At 37.5% G+C, this 15,826-nt stretch overlaps 1 protein-coding gene across 1 annotated transcript in view; it reads left to right on the top strand.

The window, feature by feature from the left end:
- SLC15A5 (solute carrier family 15 member 5) overlaps window positions 1-15,826 on the top strand; it is a gene marked incomplete at its 5' end in the record, with an annotated part of 90,369 nt that overhangs the window by 35,979 nt on the left and 38,564 nt on the right. The window contains 2 exons of the mRNA XM_004387357.2: window positions 3,451-3,541; window positions 4,946-5,132. Coding sequence (XP_004387414.2) covers window positions 3,451-3,541; window positions 4,946-5,132 — 278 coding nt within the window. The remainder of the gene's footprint in view (window positions 1-3,450; window positions 3,542-4,945; window positions 5,133-15,826) is intronic.

Below are 15,826 nucleotides of genomic sequence, written 5' to 3'. Positions count from 1 at the left end.
TGGAGCTGGGCTCTTATTTCAAGAACTAAGCAGGTTCAGACAGACATGCACGTGAGAAGAACCTGGGCATGTGCTGTTGATCTCCCATAGAACTAAAGATGTTTGTCGATAGGTACACAAGACAGTACATCATACTGCATAGTCACAAGACTCTGGAGAAGCCCACAAAAATATTAAATTCGTAGGCAATTACAAAATCTCCCTTTAGCTAAAGGTTTTACCCTCTTCCCTCATTAAACCTTTAAAAAGTGGTGCTAACAAGTAGCTAAACTGACTGATTTGAGTACCACCTCCACTGTACTCTTAAGTATAAGTACTAATGAGCAAGTGATTCTCTTCCCACCCACTCTATTAGTTCCTTAGTGAATCAGTAACTATACTGTAGAAAAAGCAGAGAAAAAACACTAACCCAAAGTACCTTTTATAAGTATTTATGATTTAAAAATAATAATGTGGTTATGGTCAAAGGCTAACTTATCTCTTAAGAAAAATAAAGGATCATAAACGTCTTTCAGTAAGTTTGAGACTTTCTCCATTGCTAACCCCCAATTTGAAATTTAGAAGGTCAATAAGTGAGTTGTATTCATAAATCATAGGACAATAGAGCTAAAAAGAAACTCAGACAAGGGAAAGATTAGTCCAAATGACGAATGGACCACAACTGCCACAACCTCCACCAGACTGAGCCCAGAACAACTAGATGGTGCCCAGTTACCACCGCCGACTGCTCTGACAGGAATCATAATAGAGGGTCCCAGACAGAGAGGGAGAAAAATGTAGAAGAAAATTAAATTCACACACAAAAAAAGACCAGCCTTGCTGGTCTGACTGAGACTAGAGAAACCCCGAGAGTATGGCCCCCAGATACCCTTTTAGCTCAGTACTGAAGTAACTCTTTAGAGTCACCTTTCAGCCAAAGTTAGACAGGTTTTTAGGGCCAACAATAACACACATGAGGGACGTGCTTCCTAGTTCAAGCATGTATACACGACTAATGGGCACACTAGCCCAAAAGCAAAGACAAGAAGGCAGGAAGGGACAGGAAAACTGGATGAATGGAAACAGAGAACCCAGGGTGGAGAAGGGGAAAGTGTTGACACATTGCGGGGCTGGGAACCAATGTCACAAAACAATTTGTGTTATTAACTGTTTAATGAGAAACTAATTTGCTCTGTAAACTTTCACCTAAAGCACAATTTAAAAAAAAGAAGAGGAAAAGAAACTTAGACATTAACTTACTCATCTACTTAATTTGCTGGAGAGGAAACTGAGGTTCAGAAAAATTAAGTGATTGTTTTGGGAGGTAGGTCATCTACTTCCTGGCTCTTAGTACAACGCTCACTCTCCTAAACCACTGCCCACTGGCCAAATCCAGTCCACTGCCCGTTTTTTTTATGGTCTGTAAGTTAAGAAGGTTTGTACATTTTTATGTGGTTGAAAAAAATCAGAAGAAAAACAATATTTTGTAACACATGAAAATTATATGAAATTTAAATCTCAGCGTCCATAAATAAAGTTTTATTAGAACAAAGAGACACTCATTTGTCTGTCTTATATATGGCTGCTTACATGTGACAACAGCAGAGTTGAGTAGTTACAACAGAAATCATATGTGGAAATATTTAATATCTGGCCCTTTACAGAAGTTTGCTAACTGCTGGTCTAGACAATGCTTGAAAGATAGTCTGATTTAGAAGATTCACCTCCCTCCTGATTCTACAGCAATGGCTGACACAAAAATATAGAATACAGCAGACAGCTTGCCCATATATATGATCATTAATGTCATAAAAACATCTTAGAATGGAGAAGTTAATGGCCCATAGCTTGACTCAAACTCACTCTGCAACGAGCACAAACTATTGATTTCTAATCTCCATAATGCAGTGACAGCTGATATTTCCTTTGATTGAGCTTGAGCCCTTTCTACAAACTGTTGTGTGTGTGTATATATATATATGTATATATATATATACACACACATATATGTGTATATATATATTTAATCTGACATAAATTTGGATAACTATTTTTTAAGCATTTCACCAAATCTAGATGCCCAGTTTATTTCACAGAACAAAAACTAATATTTTTTGAATACCTATTATGTCTCATAGCTCTAGAAGGTGGCTTCACAGAATCTAATTTAATCCTCACAACAAGCCTACGAAGTCTAATATTCTCTTAACTCTGAGGCGCAGAGACATTAAGTAACTTGCCCCTGATCACCCTGCCAGTATATGGCAGAGCAGCCATTCGACTCAGGGCTGTTATCAACGCCCATGCTTTGCTATTACCTGTAGTGTCTCTCCATGGCTGGGTCAAAAATCCCTAACAGAGACTACGTAAATTCCAAAATTATATACATATGGTAACGTTATGCTGGAAACTTCAAAGAAAATAATTAGACCGTACCTGTCTAGGGAGTCCAAGGACACTTCCATTGGGATAGGCTGGAATTAGATTTCTGCCCTCAGAGGAAGTGATTACTGATTTAGCAGTACAAAGGCAATCAAAGTACTGAGACTAAAATATCATAGGATTCCATATTTTAAATTTAGTACCTATTATTGACCTTCAGTTCCAAGACATACATTTAAAATATGTTGATATTAAGGTTGATGATGTTGCCATTTGTCATTGCTGGCCACTCAAAGATGAAAATGAATCTCTATTGACAGCAATTATTTCTGAATGCTTACAGGCTTGTATGAAATAAAAGTATTTAAAATTTTAAAAGGGGATGATTTCAGAACTTGAGGTAGAAGCAGAAATGATTTCAAGCTTTCGAGACACTGGAGCCTTTTCTTAGATTAGGCAATATATTAATATTGCTTCACTAAAGATTAATAGTACATTTGCCACATTATTAAGTTAACAGGTTTCTGTGTCTGTGATTCATACTGATAATAACTTTATTCCTATTAACAATAATTCTCATTTGAAACCAGTAACAGAAACTTCCAAGTTGTGCTCGGAGCCTTTCAGTCTTAGAGTAGTTCTGCTGTCAGCACTTTTTTATAAAAACATTATTCATTTTCCTCTTATTGGAGGATATGCACTTATTAATTTTATTGAACTGGGGCAGAACTAGCTAATGTTCTCTTCCCTCTTGCCATCTGTACCCAACCAAAACAATCTTTGTTTACTATCGTAAGGGTCAAACAATGATTAGAGGATAAATTATTACCAGGACAAGTTTTACAGATAGAAAGAACCTCAGTGAACATGTGGTCAGTTTCTGTTTTTCAGCGGTTAACGCAGCATTAGCCTCATTTTACAAATGGCAGACTTGGTAACGGCTGAACTGCCTCCATGACTCTGATTCTCCCTATTCTATCTCAGATTTTACAATTTATTATAGAAGAAGGACGTAGTGAACATTTTAAATGAGAGGTTATCATCCGGATGCTTGAACAGGGATGCTCTCCTGGGATGGTGGTGAGGCAGGAATCCTAATCGGCTCATGCACTGTAAGAAAAATAGTTTAGAGAATCCATTTCTCAAGGAGAAGACAAGGGCTGACTTTCTCTCCATGCCAGTAAGTAGCTTCGTGTGCCACTGGGCATTAAGGAAATATTACCTGCCGCTAATGACAGCAAAGACGGTGGGAGGATTGTAACGACGCTCCGGAACTAGAGCAGTGAGGAGATGCCCCCTTTCTTGGGACACGGTGTCTTAGTTCTGACTGTATTATGACCTAAGAAGGGCTTGGAACACATGAAGAGGCTTCAGGTTAGGGTCAGAGTTTCAGTTAGCATTGGGATTTATTTTCTGAAATGAAGAAATTCTAACACTACATTGAGGGTCTTGTGGGAGGTAGGGGAATTTTTTTTTTAAATATCAGTTATTTGTTACACAAATCTTTTTTCATGTAGCTCCCTTTGTAGACCACTTTTGTTAGTTGCTGTCGAGTCGACTCTGATTCATGGGCAACCTCATGAATCAACAGAACAAAATTTTGCCTGGTCCTGTGCCATCTTCACAGACATTGGTATGCTGGAGTCCATTGTTGCGGCCACTGTGTATTTTGAGCGCCTTCCAACTCAGGGGCTCATCTTCCAGCACTATATCAGACAATATTCTGTTGTGATCCATAGGGTTTTTCACTGGCCAAATTTTCAGATGTAGATCACCAGGCCTTTCTTCCTAGTCTTTCTTAGTCTGGAAGCCCCATTGAAATGCGTCCATCATAGGTGATCCTGCCAGGATTTGAAATACCGCCGGCGCAGCTTCCAGCATCATAGCAACATGCAAGCCACCACAGTACAGCAAACTGACAGATGGATGGGGGTATGGTCCACTAGTACCACGCAATTAATTTAAAAGGGGAGCACGGGCCTATGCATGTTTTCTCTCTTTTTTCTCACATTACTTGACTCACATTAGAAATAGGGCCAATCCAGGGAGCCCACAAAGACAGCCTAAGAACAGGTAATGTGTTCTCCACACTGAACCCATCTTCTTAGGAAAAAAAAAGAATCATTCCTATCTATTTTGCCACTGAAGTAGATGCTGGTTGAAGAATCTATTCTAACCAAAAATCTTTTGTTTTCTTTTTATTCATTTAGCCAAAAACAAACATCCTTAACACTTTCTACTGGTTTTGACTTTACTGCTCATGAAAAAAAGCTTTATATAAAAATCTGAAGTTATTTGATTTCTTAGGTGGCATCCTAAACACAAAATTAGAGCAACCTTTACTTTCTATAGGAAAAGCTAGAAGATAGACTAGATGACAAAGGATTCCTCCACAGTATTGCTAACAGACTAAACAGAAGTCCTAATGTCACAGATGAAGACTATCAGCTCGTAATTGGAACCTGAAAAGCTAGGGAACATCCAGCTCATTGGTCACATAGCTCAAGCATCAGGCAAGGCTCGGCCGCAGGAGGCTTTCTCCAAAGTTAAACCACTGATGGCTGCTTTTCCCCCTCAAATACAGATTCCTTCAGGATATTATCTGCAGACCATGAATTCCAACCTAAATTTGAACGGATTTCTTCTGCCGATTGCAGTAATGAATGTGATCAGCATCCTACCATTATTAATCCTGGCTCCTTTTATGGAGTATTTCAGCACCTGCCTATTTCCCTCTAAAAGAGATGGACCACTTCTGTTGGCATGCATTAGTAAGTACAACTTAGCATCTCGAGTAAATTGTTTACAATTTTTTTTAATACTCTGCTAAATTCTAAGATATTGATTAGGGTAGATTTTGGATAATTTGGAAGAAGGTGAGTTTATGAGTGATAATATCTCCAGCTTCCCAAACCTCTACCCAGACATCAGTGCCCTATATTCCTCCCATCCTTTTCTACCTCCTTTGAAGGCACCTCTGATAGAAAGAGATGGTGAACTTTCAATACCTATCTTCAGGTAAAGCAGTCCTTACACCTAAGCCAATGCTGAATATTTCTTAAAAATTAACACAAGTAACAAACCTAAAAAATAATACCAGGCCATCCTTAGGGAGCATTAATTTCTGAACCAGTAGCAAATTTTATTAAAAATTAGTATTGTAATTCACAGTTTCAATATACTACTTATTCAAATAGTAAGGTACGTAGCAATGATTTTTAAATAATTTTAGAAGTGAAAAACTTTATGATGTCTTGCTCAGAATGCAAACCATAGAACATAAAATAGAATTTCTCTGACTGAAATGGGAGAGAAGCAACTGCCATCCATTCTGATCATTCCCTCCTCTGCTTAGCTGTGGCTCCTCAGATATCTTCATGAAACAAGAGGACAATTGCTGATAACTTACAAACCAAGCTCAGCCTCGGAATCAAGGATCTGGGTCTTAACCACTATTCTGCCACTGAATTGCTGGGTTAATGTGAGAAAGTCACCTATCTTAGTTACCTAGTGCTGCTGTAACACAAATACCATGTGTAGGTGGCTTCAAAGAACAGAAATTTATTTTTTCACAGTTCAGGAGGCTAGAAGTCCAAATTCAGGGCATGGCTCTAGCGGCAGGTCCTTCCTTGTCTATTTCAGCTTCTAGTAGCTTCCAACAATTTTTGGCGTTCCTGGGCTTGTAGATGCACTTGTCGACATTGTCTGTCTTCCTCTCCCCCGTGTGTGTCTTTGTGTTTATTCAGCCTTTTTTATAATTCAGAAGTGATTAGGTTTAGGACCCACCTTACTCAGGTATGACCTCATTAACATAATGAAAGAAAACTATATTTCCAAAAAGGATCATATTTACAGGTACCAAACCAAACCCTTTGCCATGGAGTTGATTCCAACTCATAGCGATCCTATAGGACAGAGTAGAATTGCCCCCAGGGCTCCCTTTACAGGTACAGGGGTTAGGATTTCAATATATTTTGGGGGAGACACAATTCAAACCATAACACTACTGGAACTGTCTTATCTTTAATTTACTTTTTTTTAATTGAGGGATTTAAACTAGGTGATTTGGGGATCCCTTTATTCTGTAGGAAACCCTGGTAGCGTAGTGGTTAAGAGTTCGGCTGCTAACCAAAAGGTTGGCAGTTGGCATCCACCAGGCGCTCCTTGGAAACCTTATGGCGCAGTTCTACTCTGTCCTGTAGGGTCACTATGAGTTGGAATTGACTTGACGGCAAAGGGTTTGCTTGTTTTGGTTTTATTCTCTAAGACTTGAACTCACTCAGGATAACACCAGAACCTGACACATAGTTCTTGGCACATAGTGATAGCTGTATAAATGCCCGTTATTATCATGAGTGGTCATGTGCAGGGGGCAAGTCTAATTGTTTGGTGAGCATAAACAGAAAGGAACCCGTTGCCATCAAGTCCATTCCAACTCATGGCAACCCTAAAGGACAGAGTAGAACTGTCCCCTAGGGGGTTTCCAAGGCTGTAAATCTTTACAGAAGCAGACTGCCTCATCTTTCTCCCAAGGAGTGTCTGGTGGGTTCCAACTACCGACCTTTCCGTTAGCAGCTGAGCGCTTACCCACTGTGCCACCAGGGCTCATAAGAGAAAGGAAAGGGAGTTTGAAATCAAGAAATATCACAGAATGGTAATCTATTGTCCTAACCTCTACTTGAGAGATAATTTCATTGAAATAGTCAGGGTCAGACATCCAGAAGATCTTCTCTTGCCTAACCTGTTCTTATTCTTTTTAAAGATCTGTGGAGACCACACAGTCTTCTAGTCACAATTATTATTATATTATAATTTTTGTTGTTTCTCTGCTCATAGAAGTTACATTTCAGGGTGCAAGCTTCCTGTCATTTGTCAATGCCATCAACAAGGTCACAGGATGAGTTTGTTTTTCACAATAATTCAGTGATTAAACTTACCTTAGTTTATTTTATTATCTTCAATCGTACATAATCTTTTCTGGTTAATTTTTAAGCCACTCACCCCATATTTATTTACTATAATAAGTTTTGGCAAACTATAAATCTTAATACTAAACCAAATCCATTGCCTTGGAGTCAATTCCTACTCATAGCGACCGTATAGGACAGAGTAGAACTCCAAATCTTAACAGGCTTTGACAATCCATAAATCTTTAAAAGTTCTTTTCTTGGTCTGCCAATGTAAAAACCCAAAAACCAGTAAGCATTTACTGGGTGCTCAACACTATCCTGGAGCCCTGGTGGCACAGTGGTAATAGTGCTCGGCTGCCAACCAAAGATCAACAGTTCAAATCCACCAGCTGCTCTTTGGAAACCCTATATAGCAGTTCCACCCTGTCCTAGAGGGTCACTATGAATCAGAATTGGCTCAATGGCAACAAGTTTGGTTTTGGTTTGCTAGCACTATCCTAGGCACTCTGGAGGTACACAAGAAAAGTCAGCCATCGTATATGCCCTCAGCAATTACCCTATTGAAACAGAATGAATGCAAGACAAAATGTATACTGTACGATGCCATAAGCCTTAGCAGTCATGTATATCATGAAATAGCCCGGACTGAGCTTCAAATTATGCTCAATTACTTAAAAAAAAAAAAAAAAAAAAAAAGCCTAGACAACTTTAGGAAAATATTCTACACAGCACGGCTGAAAGAATTACATTAGAAAAACTTCCTGAGCATAAGAAATCATAAATTCACTTTAACTATGGGCAACATTCTCTTTGACAATTCTCCACTCCTGCATATTTGAGAACATGTTTAATCTTAAAGAGGGGTACACTTTTGTTGGCCAGAGGAGAGTTACACAGTGTTTACTTAGTGTATTATTTGTTATTGCTAATGAACTAAATATTCCCCTTCAGGACTGATAGCAAGGACTGCTAGAGGAAAGAGGAAAAACTCGAGTCATTTCCAATGAACCTGAACTATGTTCCTTTGGGTACAAGATACTGAAGTTGGTTGTTTCTAAGCTAGTCTGCAATCATTCATTTGCATAATTTCTCATTTATTTGCATAACGTTTTGCTATGGGAATATAAAAAATATGATGATATTTGTCTTTTTAACTAGCTATTTGCTTAAATTTTCCATATTCTGATTATAATTAAAGAAGATTAACATGTTTTATCAGGACACATAGGTACAAACCTAGGGTACTTTTGATAGTAATTTATGTAATCAAATTATTCTGACATAAAAATTTCCTTTTACCTTGAACTCAAGTGGGTGGGGTTTATAAGCATATAAATTATGACTGAACAAATATTTATTGAGTTTCTAATTTGAACCTAGGCACCATTCATATACATTTCACGTTAAAACTCAGGATAAACAATCATTTAAGAGATCAAGAGTCACGAAGATAGTATCATTTAAATTACAGTCTTCTAATTCTAAAGTCATTGCTTTATTATTATTATTAGCTTTAAAAATGAAAGTTAAATTATCAGTGTTCACTTGAAATCCTCACTGCTATTTCCAATGAATTCAATGAAAATCCTTTTGTTACCACAATGGGCAGTTACTCCTTATACTCCCGACATGATGTCCTTTCACATTCAGTCACTTCCAGGGACTCTCATCTTTAAGGATGACAATGCCTAATGTTTGACAGGCATAATCACAGCTCAGGCCAAGGGTGAGAAATGGAAATCTCACACTTGGTCAAACTAGAAACTTAAGGAAGGAAATAAAGAGATTTGTTTCCTTTTTCTAGCTCTTAAACAGCAACAAAAGAGAGGCTTCTAATTCAAGATATAACATTCCTAAGTTCATCACCTAATGAAATCAAGAAGTGTATATTAGGGTGCCAACTATAAAAAAAATCTCCAAACTTTCCAGAACTCTGTATGAAATGGAAAGGATTGATATCATGCTCAAAGTATTCTATCAAGACAATATTTTCCTAACATTACACTTGACCGTAATTATTATCTATTTTAATGTCAACCTTATTTCACTAAAAATCTAGAATCAGTGATTTGTTGTGATTTATCCTCTGACATAATTGTGCATACTTCATTTTAGCCTTTTTTGGTTAAAAAATGTTTACAACATGAGTATTTCCTTTCCTTAGTGTTAATTAAAGCCAGCAGTATGCAGCGTTCCAAAGTTTGTGCTGACACATACAAGTCTTAATCTGACTAAAATTAGCCTAATTAAGATTGTTATTAAGCCTTATACAGAGTAGAAATGTATAACACAGGAGGTAGCAATTATTTGGCTTTTAAATAACATCTAAATTGAAATGCAAATGAAGTATATTCGAATATCTTCAAGACCTTCATCTTTAAAATTCCTTTATGATATAGGTAAAGTCAAGGGCTTGATTCTCTTATATAACCAGTAACTCCTACTAGTTCTAATAATTGGCAATTAATATAAAAATCATTCCTTGGTTGGAACTAAAGTGCTTGATAAACTAAAAATCAACTCAGGGATCCAGTCACCTTTACTGAAAGTAGGATTAGCTTGGGTGAAATTACATTTTTTTTTAATATGTTTTGGAACTGACACATTTTTCCAAGGAACACTACAGGGCATATCCACTGCAAAGTACCTAATGGGGGAACTATGCAAACACAAAAAGAAATAACTTCTAAATATTTTGCTGGAATAATCATTCATTCAATTGTTCATTTATTTAATAAAAGCACATTACCGCATTTTTACACAAATAATGCACACCTTCTACGTTGGTTTGCCAATCGCACCCTCTCCATACAAGATATTTTCATAACTGCCACTATGCCAATTTTTTTTTTTACATGTTGCTTTTAAAAAAATCAGCATAGTGTACTTACGAGGGCACAGTTGGCAAATAAATGTGGAAGGCGCACGTTATTTGCGTAAAACACGGTAATGTTCTCAGGTTCTTATTTTTAAAGTTGACATCAAAGTTGTAATTAAATTTGAAGTAAAGTAGACCATTTAGTACACCACCCAAAGCAATACGGGATTCTTATCAAGATACATTTGTGTATCTGATCTCCATGTAAATGAGGTACTTGTTCCATATTCAGAAATTAAAGCACAAACTAAAGTTGAATCTCCTGAAATGAGTTTCAATGGTCAAAAAGAAACAAAAGAAAGAGAGTGAATAGCTCAGTTCAATTATAGGAGCACAGCATTAATAGGTGAAGTAAATAAAAATAAAAAACGTATGTCGTTCTCATAGTGGATAAGAAATATCTTCCCCAAAAGCAGCAGATACATATGACAATGAAATTACAGCTGCCTCTGTGAGAGTCTGGAGCCCTGATGTCACAGCGGTTAAGAGCTCCGCTGCTGACCAAAAGGTCGGCAGTTCAAATCCACCATCCACTCCTCGGAACCCTGTGGGGCAGTTCTATTCCATCCTATAGGGTTGCTATGAGTTGGAATCAACTCAATGGCAATGCGTTTTCTATGAGTGGCTCATGGGCACCAACCAGTATGTGCTTACATGAGCAAATTTCTTCTTCTTGGAATTTGCCAAAATCAAGGATCCAAGAGGAATTTCTAAGGACTCAATAGAATTTCATATTTATGGTTGTGAGCTTACATATCACAGACTCAAACATCAGACTACCTATAGAAAACCCATAATTTTCTCAGTGAGTAAATTTAGCCAATAACTGAAGAATCTTAAAATATCTATTTTTTAGTATAAAGATTTTGCTTCCATATAAAACAGCAAGTGCAACTTTAGTGTTTGAATGTATCCTGGTTTTCTTTGATATCATTATGGTCTACTTTGGAAAATTATTACGTGGTAGGATAATAAAATAAACCATAAGAGCTTCAGGACTCTTACGGGCTTGTCCGCAACCACACAGCCAATATTAAAACATGCATTATTTATCTGAATGTAATATCTCCTTTGAAACCATTGTGCTTTATCTTGTAAATACAGATCTGCTAGAGGTTTAAAATGTGTGCATTCTGATAAACTGCATCCTCCTTCGGAGGTGTTAGGATCTTATACAAGTTGAGAATAAAAATGAAGTAGATTAAATTTAGGTTGGAATCAAAGTTTGTTTCGAATTTTAAAGGAAGTCATTTTTCACCGGCACCCAGAGTACAGTAGCAAATAAAACCGGAGAACAAAGCCATCTAAATCCTTTAGGTAAAATATGCTTTGCCCTAAAATATCTGGGTAAATGAGTTAAATATGTGGCTTTGCTTGAAATTGTCTGGAGAACTGTCTTTCACTGGATTTTTCTAGAAATCTGCGAGCATTCTATGATAGAGTTTTATGTGTACAGGAATCATCTGAGGATCTTGTTTAAATGCAGATCCTGAGTTAGCCATTGTAGAGTGGAACCTGAGAGTCTGCATGTCTAACAAGCTCCCAGGAAGCCCTGGTGGTGCAAATGGTTAAGCACTGGACTGCTAACTAAAAGGTAGGCTGTTCAAACACATCCAGCCGTGCTGTGGGAGAAAGACCTGCCAATCTACTTCCATAAAGATAACAGCCAAGAAAACCCTATGAAACCATTTTACTCTGTCACAAGGGGTCACTATGATTCGGAATCAACTCGACAACACCTAATAATCACAACAAACAAGGGCTAGACCTATGCTACTGGTCAGCACACACTTTGAGTCGCAAGGAATAGGGCAAGAGGCCAAAAGACTGCTCTCCCAGACGTCATGTGTGCGTCCAGGCAGCAGTGGCCCAGGCAGAATGCCACCACTTCTCACCAGGCCAGAACAAAAATTCAGGAGTAGCCAATAGAAGCTGATGACTAAACCAGCGATTGGCAAACCAGGGCCCATGGGCAAAATCTGCCCAGTCATGTTTTCGTGCGGCCTGCAAGCTAAGAACGGTTTCCACAGATGAACATTTGCATTTCACTTGATGACCGGAAACACTAACTTTGGACCTAAGTTAAATAAAATTATATTACCTTCCAAAAAGAATTATTATTATTACTGCTATTATTATTTTGATTTTTTTTAATTGTGGAAATTCATTTTCTCTCCTCTTACATTTAAAAAAAAAGTTGCCATTGAGTCAGTTCCAACTCATGGTGACCCCACATGTGTCCGAGTAGAACTGTTTTCCACAGGATTTTCAGTGGATGATTTTTCAGAAGTAGATCACCAGGCCTTTCTTCTGAGGCATCTCTGGGTGAACGCCAACCTCAAACCGTTTGGTTGGTAGCCAAGCATGTTAACTGTTTACATCACCCAGAGACTTCTCATGTTGCGTAAATATCTACATAATATTCTCAATTTTGCCTTTTGATGCACGAAGCCTAAAATATGCATTATCTGATCTTTTACGGAAAAAAAAATGCTGATTCTTGATCTAAACTATTGCATATAATGCTATAAACTTTACTGGATAAAATACAAACCTTTTTACATAGTACAGCATCCTAGATGATAACCAAAACACAAAAGAGCATAGGAGCTTTTACGGTTAGGAAGAGGGGTGGCTTGGAAGATATTCATAGGATTCAACACTCTATCCTTACTCACCCCAACACTTTTCTTTAAAGTTCATTTGATTATCATGGATAATTTAACTTGTGTAATTTGAGCAACTTAATTTTTATGTAATACCAGAACACACCTTTTACACATACACATCTCTGAAATTGAGTTAAACATTATGATGGATTGGCAGCATTTTTTCTTTCTCAGTCATACATTTAAAAAAAAATTTTGCTTCTTATAGTTGAATTAATCTTAGATGGAGGGAAACAGGGTAGGTCAAAAAACAAACAGTGCTGATTGGTTTATAATGATCGGTAATCTCCATTCCCAATTTTCTTCACCACCCGGTCATAACACCCAGAGGCAATTCACTTTTAATCTTTTAGGTGTTGTTTGTTTCTCTGTGTTATATTGTTTTGTGTTAATATTGCTAAATAATATGAGTATAAGGATATTTTAATTTAAAGCAATAGTCATTTATATACCCGTTGCGGTCGAGTCAATTCCGATTCAGGGCGATCCTATACGACAGAGTAGAACTGTCCCATAGAGTTTCCAAGGAGTGCCTGGAACTGCTAACCTTAGGGTTTCTAGTCCTTTATATATATATTATATATTCCACCAGTGACTCTGCGGTGGAAAAGACCTGGAGATCTGCTCCTGTAAAGATTACAGCCTAGGAAACCCTATGGGGTAGTTCTACTCTGTCCTATAGGGTCACTACGTGTCCGAGTCAACGCAATGGCACACAACAAAAACAACAATGAATACCGTTAAACCCGTGAGAGTTGGAACTCAACGAGATTGCCTTTTTCCCCAGGTCTCGCAAGTTTTCTGCCTTTGAGAGGGTGCTTACCACTTTTCTATTGCTCTCTATTACTAGAAAATATTTTAATTTTCCTCCTTTGACAAGTGTCCACCTTACACAGGTTCCCTCTTTTGCAAGTTTTGCTATATATGTATATACATGTATTTCTATAAATTGCTGTAATATATATAACTCATTGCAAAACCAAAGAAAGGGTTTAAGATTCAATTTTTTCATATAAAAAATCTATTTTTCTGTACTTAATAATTACGTGGTTTTTAAGCAATTTAAAAAACACGTAATTATTGCTTAAAAATTAAATTAAAAATTAAGTTAAAATTATTAATTAAAAAATCCCTTTCTTTACATTTTCAAGCTGCTCTATCAATTTTATCATACCATAATTAGCTTTTTCCAAATGCTAAAATATATAGGATGCTGTACTGATGCCCCTTTTCCCTCTGGAGAGCTCACAGTCCCCCACGTCCTCGTTCTCTGTCTGGACTGTGGCCCTCTAGATGTGCAGCCCAGCACTCTCCTCTGTTAGATCGTTTGTGTACCTGGTTCACTCTCTTCACTTTTCTTGGTTTACACCCTTATTTTATTAGCATTCTATTTTTTTTTTTTTTAGAAATGGTACATGGAAAGTAAATTTCACAAGTAGTTATACAATTTAAAACGTAGCTCTTGAAATCATTCTAGATTTGTATTGTTCTTTCCATCTGCAAAGAAGTTTCACTTACATTATGTAAATTAAAAGGTTACTAGGACTCCTTAGGAGCCCTGGTGGAGCAATGGTTAAAAGCTCGGCTGCTAACCAGGAGGCTAGCAGTTCAAATCCACTAGCCACTCCTTGAAAACCCTATAAGGCAGCACCCTGTCCTATAGTGTCACTATGAGTCGGAATTGACTCGATGGCATCAGGTTTGGTTTTGGTTTTGGGACTTCTTAAGGTGAAGTGACTTCCCCGCAGTGACGTTAACTATTAAGAGGCATACTCAGCCTTGAATTCTTTCCTCTATACTATAGCTGCTGCCATTAGAGACTATTCAATTAGGGAAATAACTTATCTATTATCTAGTGCCTCCCAACCCAGATTAATCATAAATCAAAGAATACAATTGTTTACAAATTTTTTAAACAAATTAAAAAAATAAAAAGACTCAAATGCCTTAACCTTTGGTGAAGATATTTTTTAAAAATCATTTAAATTTTGTAAACAAATTGAATGCTGCTCTGTTTACTACAATGTCAAAAGCAAAACATAATGGGAAAAGTATTGGATTGTGTATCCATTGTCTGGGACAGTTCAGCTGTTTCATTGTTAGGGAAAAAAAAGAGAGAGAGAGAGACTCCATAACATGAACTGCAAATCACAGCTAACAGCTCTAATTCTACCAAGACCCTCCAGCTTCAACTAAACTCAGCAACGCTGGTTGCTGAAAAGCTTTTCTCCTCTATCCCCACAACTTCATCCTGACTCACTCACTCTCAGCAAGTGACTGGGCCGTTCGAGTTGTAAGAACAAGGTCACATGGTATAAATCTCCTCAAACTGACTATTTCTCAATATCCTCTGTTTTCTCAAACATCCCATACATTTTCTCTTTTCCCTGACAGGATGATTTTTTCCTCCTTTCTCTGATTAAACTATTTGGATCCTTGATCCTTTCCCTTTTCCTACCTACTTCAGGACATTTCTCTACTATTTATTTCTTCCTCTAATGTCTTTAATTTTTCACGTCTCTACTGGCTTCTCCCCTCAGCAAAGAAACCCAGCCAAGCCTTCCATGCCTTAGGAAACTGCTTCCTGTGATCCTGCCAACTCGTTAAGCTACTGGATTAGCTTTCTTCTTGCCTGTTGTTATTGTGTGTCGTCGAGTCGATTCAGATTCAAATTTCTTAAAAAATTAGATGACACTACTTATACATACCACCCACTCATTCTTCAACCCCAAGCGATCAGATTCTATCCTGGGAATTCTGCTGAATAAAAAAGTAGCCACTAGTCAATTCTTCAATACTGTTGCCTGGTCACAGTCTTCATTACCCTCTGTTAAAATGATTAACTCTGTGGTCATTTATTCAAATGTGCATGTGTGTGTGTGTGTGTGTGTGTGCGTGCGTATGTGTTTCTGTGTGTGTGCGTAAGTGTGTGTATGTGTGTGTGTAGGTGTATGTGTGTGTGTATGTCTGTGTGTCTGTGTGTGTGTCTGTGTGTGTGTGTCTGTGTG

The sequence above is a fragment of the Trichechus manatus genome, unplaced genomic scaffold, assembly GCF_000243295.1.
Source record: "Trichechus manatus latirostris isolate Lorelei unplaced genomic scaffold, TriManLat1.0 scaffold00184, whole genome shotgun sequence".
In the NCBI taxonomy this organism is placed as follows: Eukaryota; Metazoa; Chordata; class Mammalia; order Sirenia; family Trichechidae; genus Trichechus; species Trichechus manatus.
Note: the sequence above shows the minus strand (reverse complement) of the source record. Positions and strands in the feature narration are given on the sequence as shown.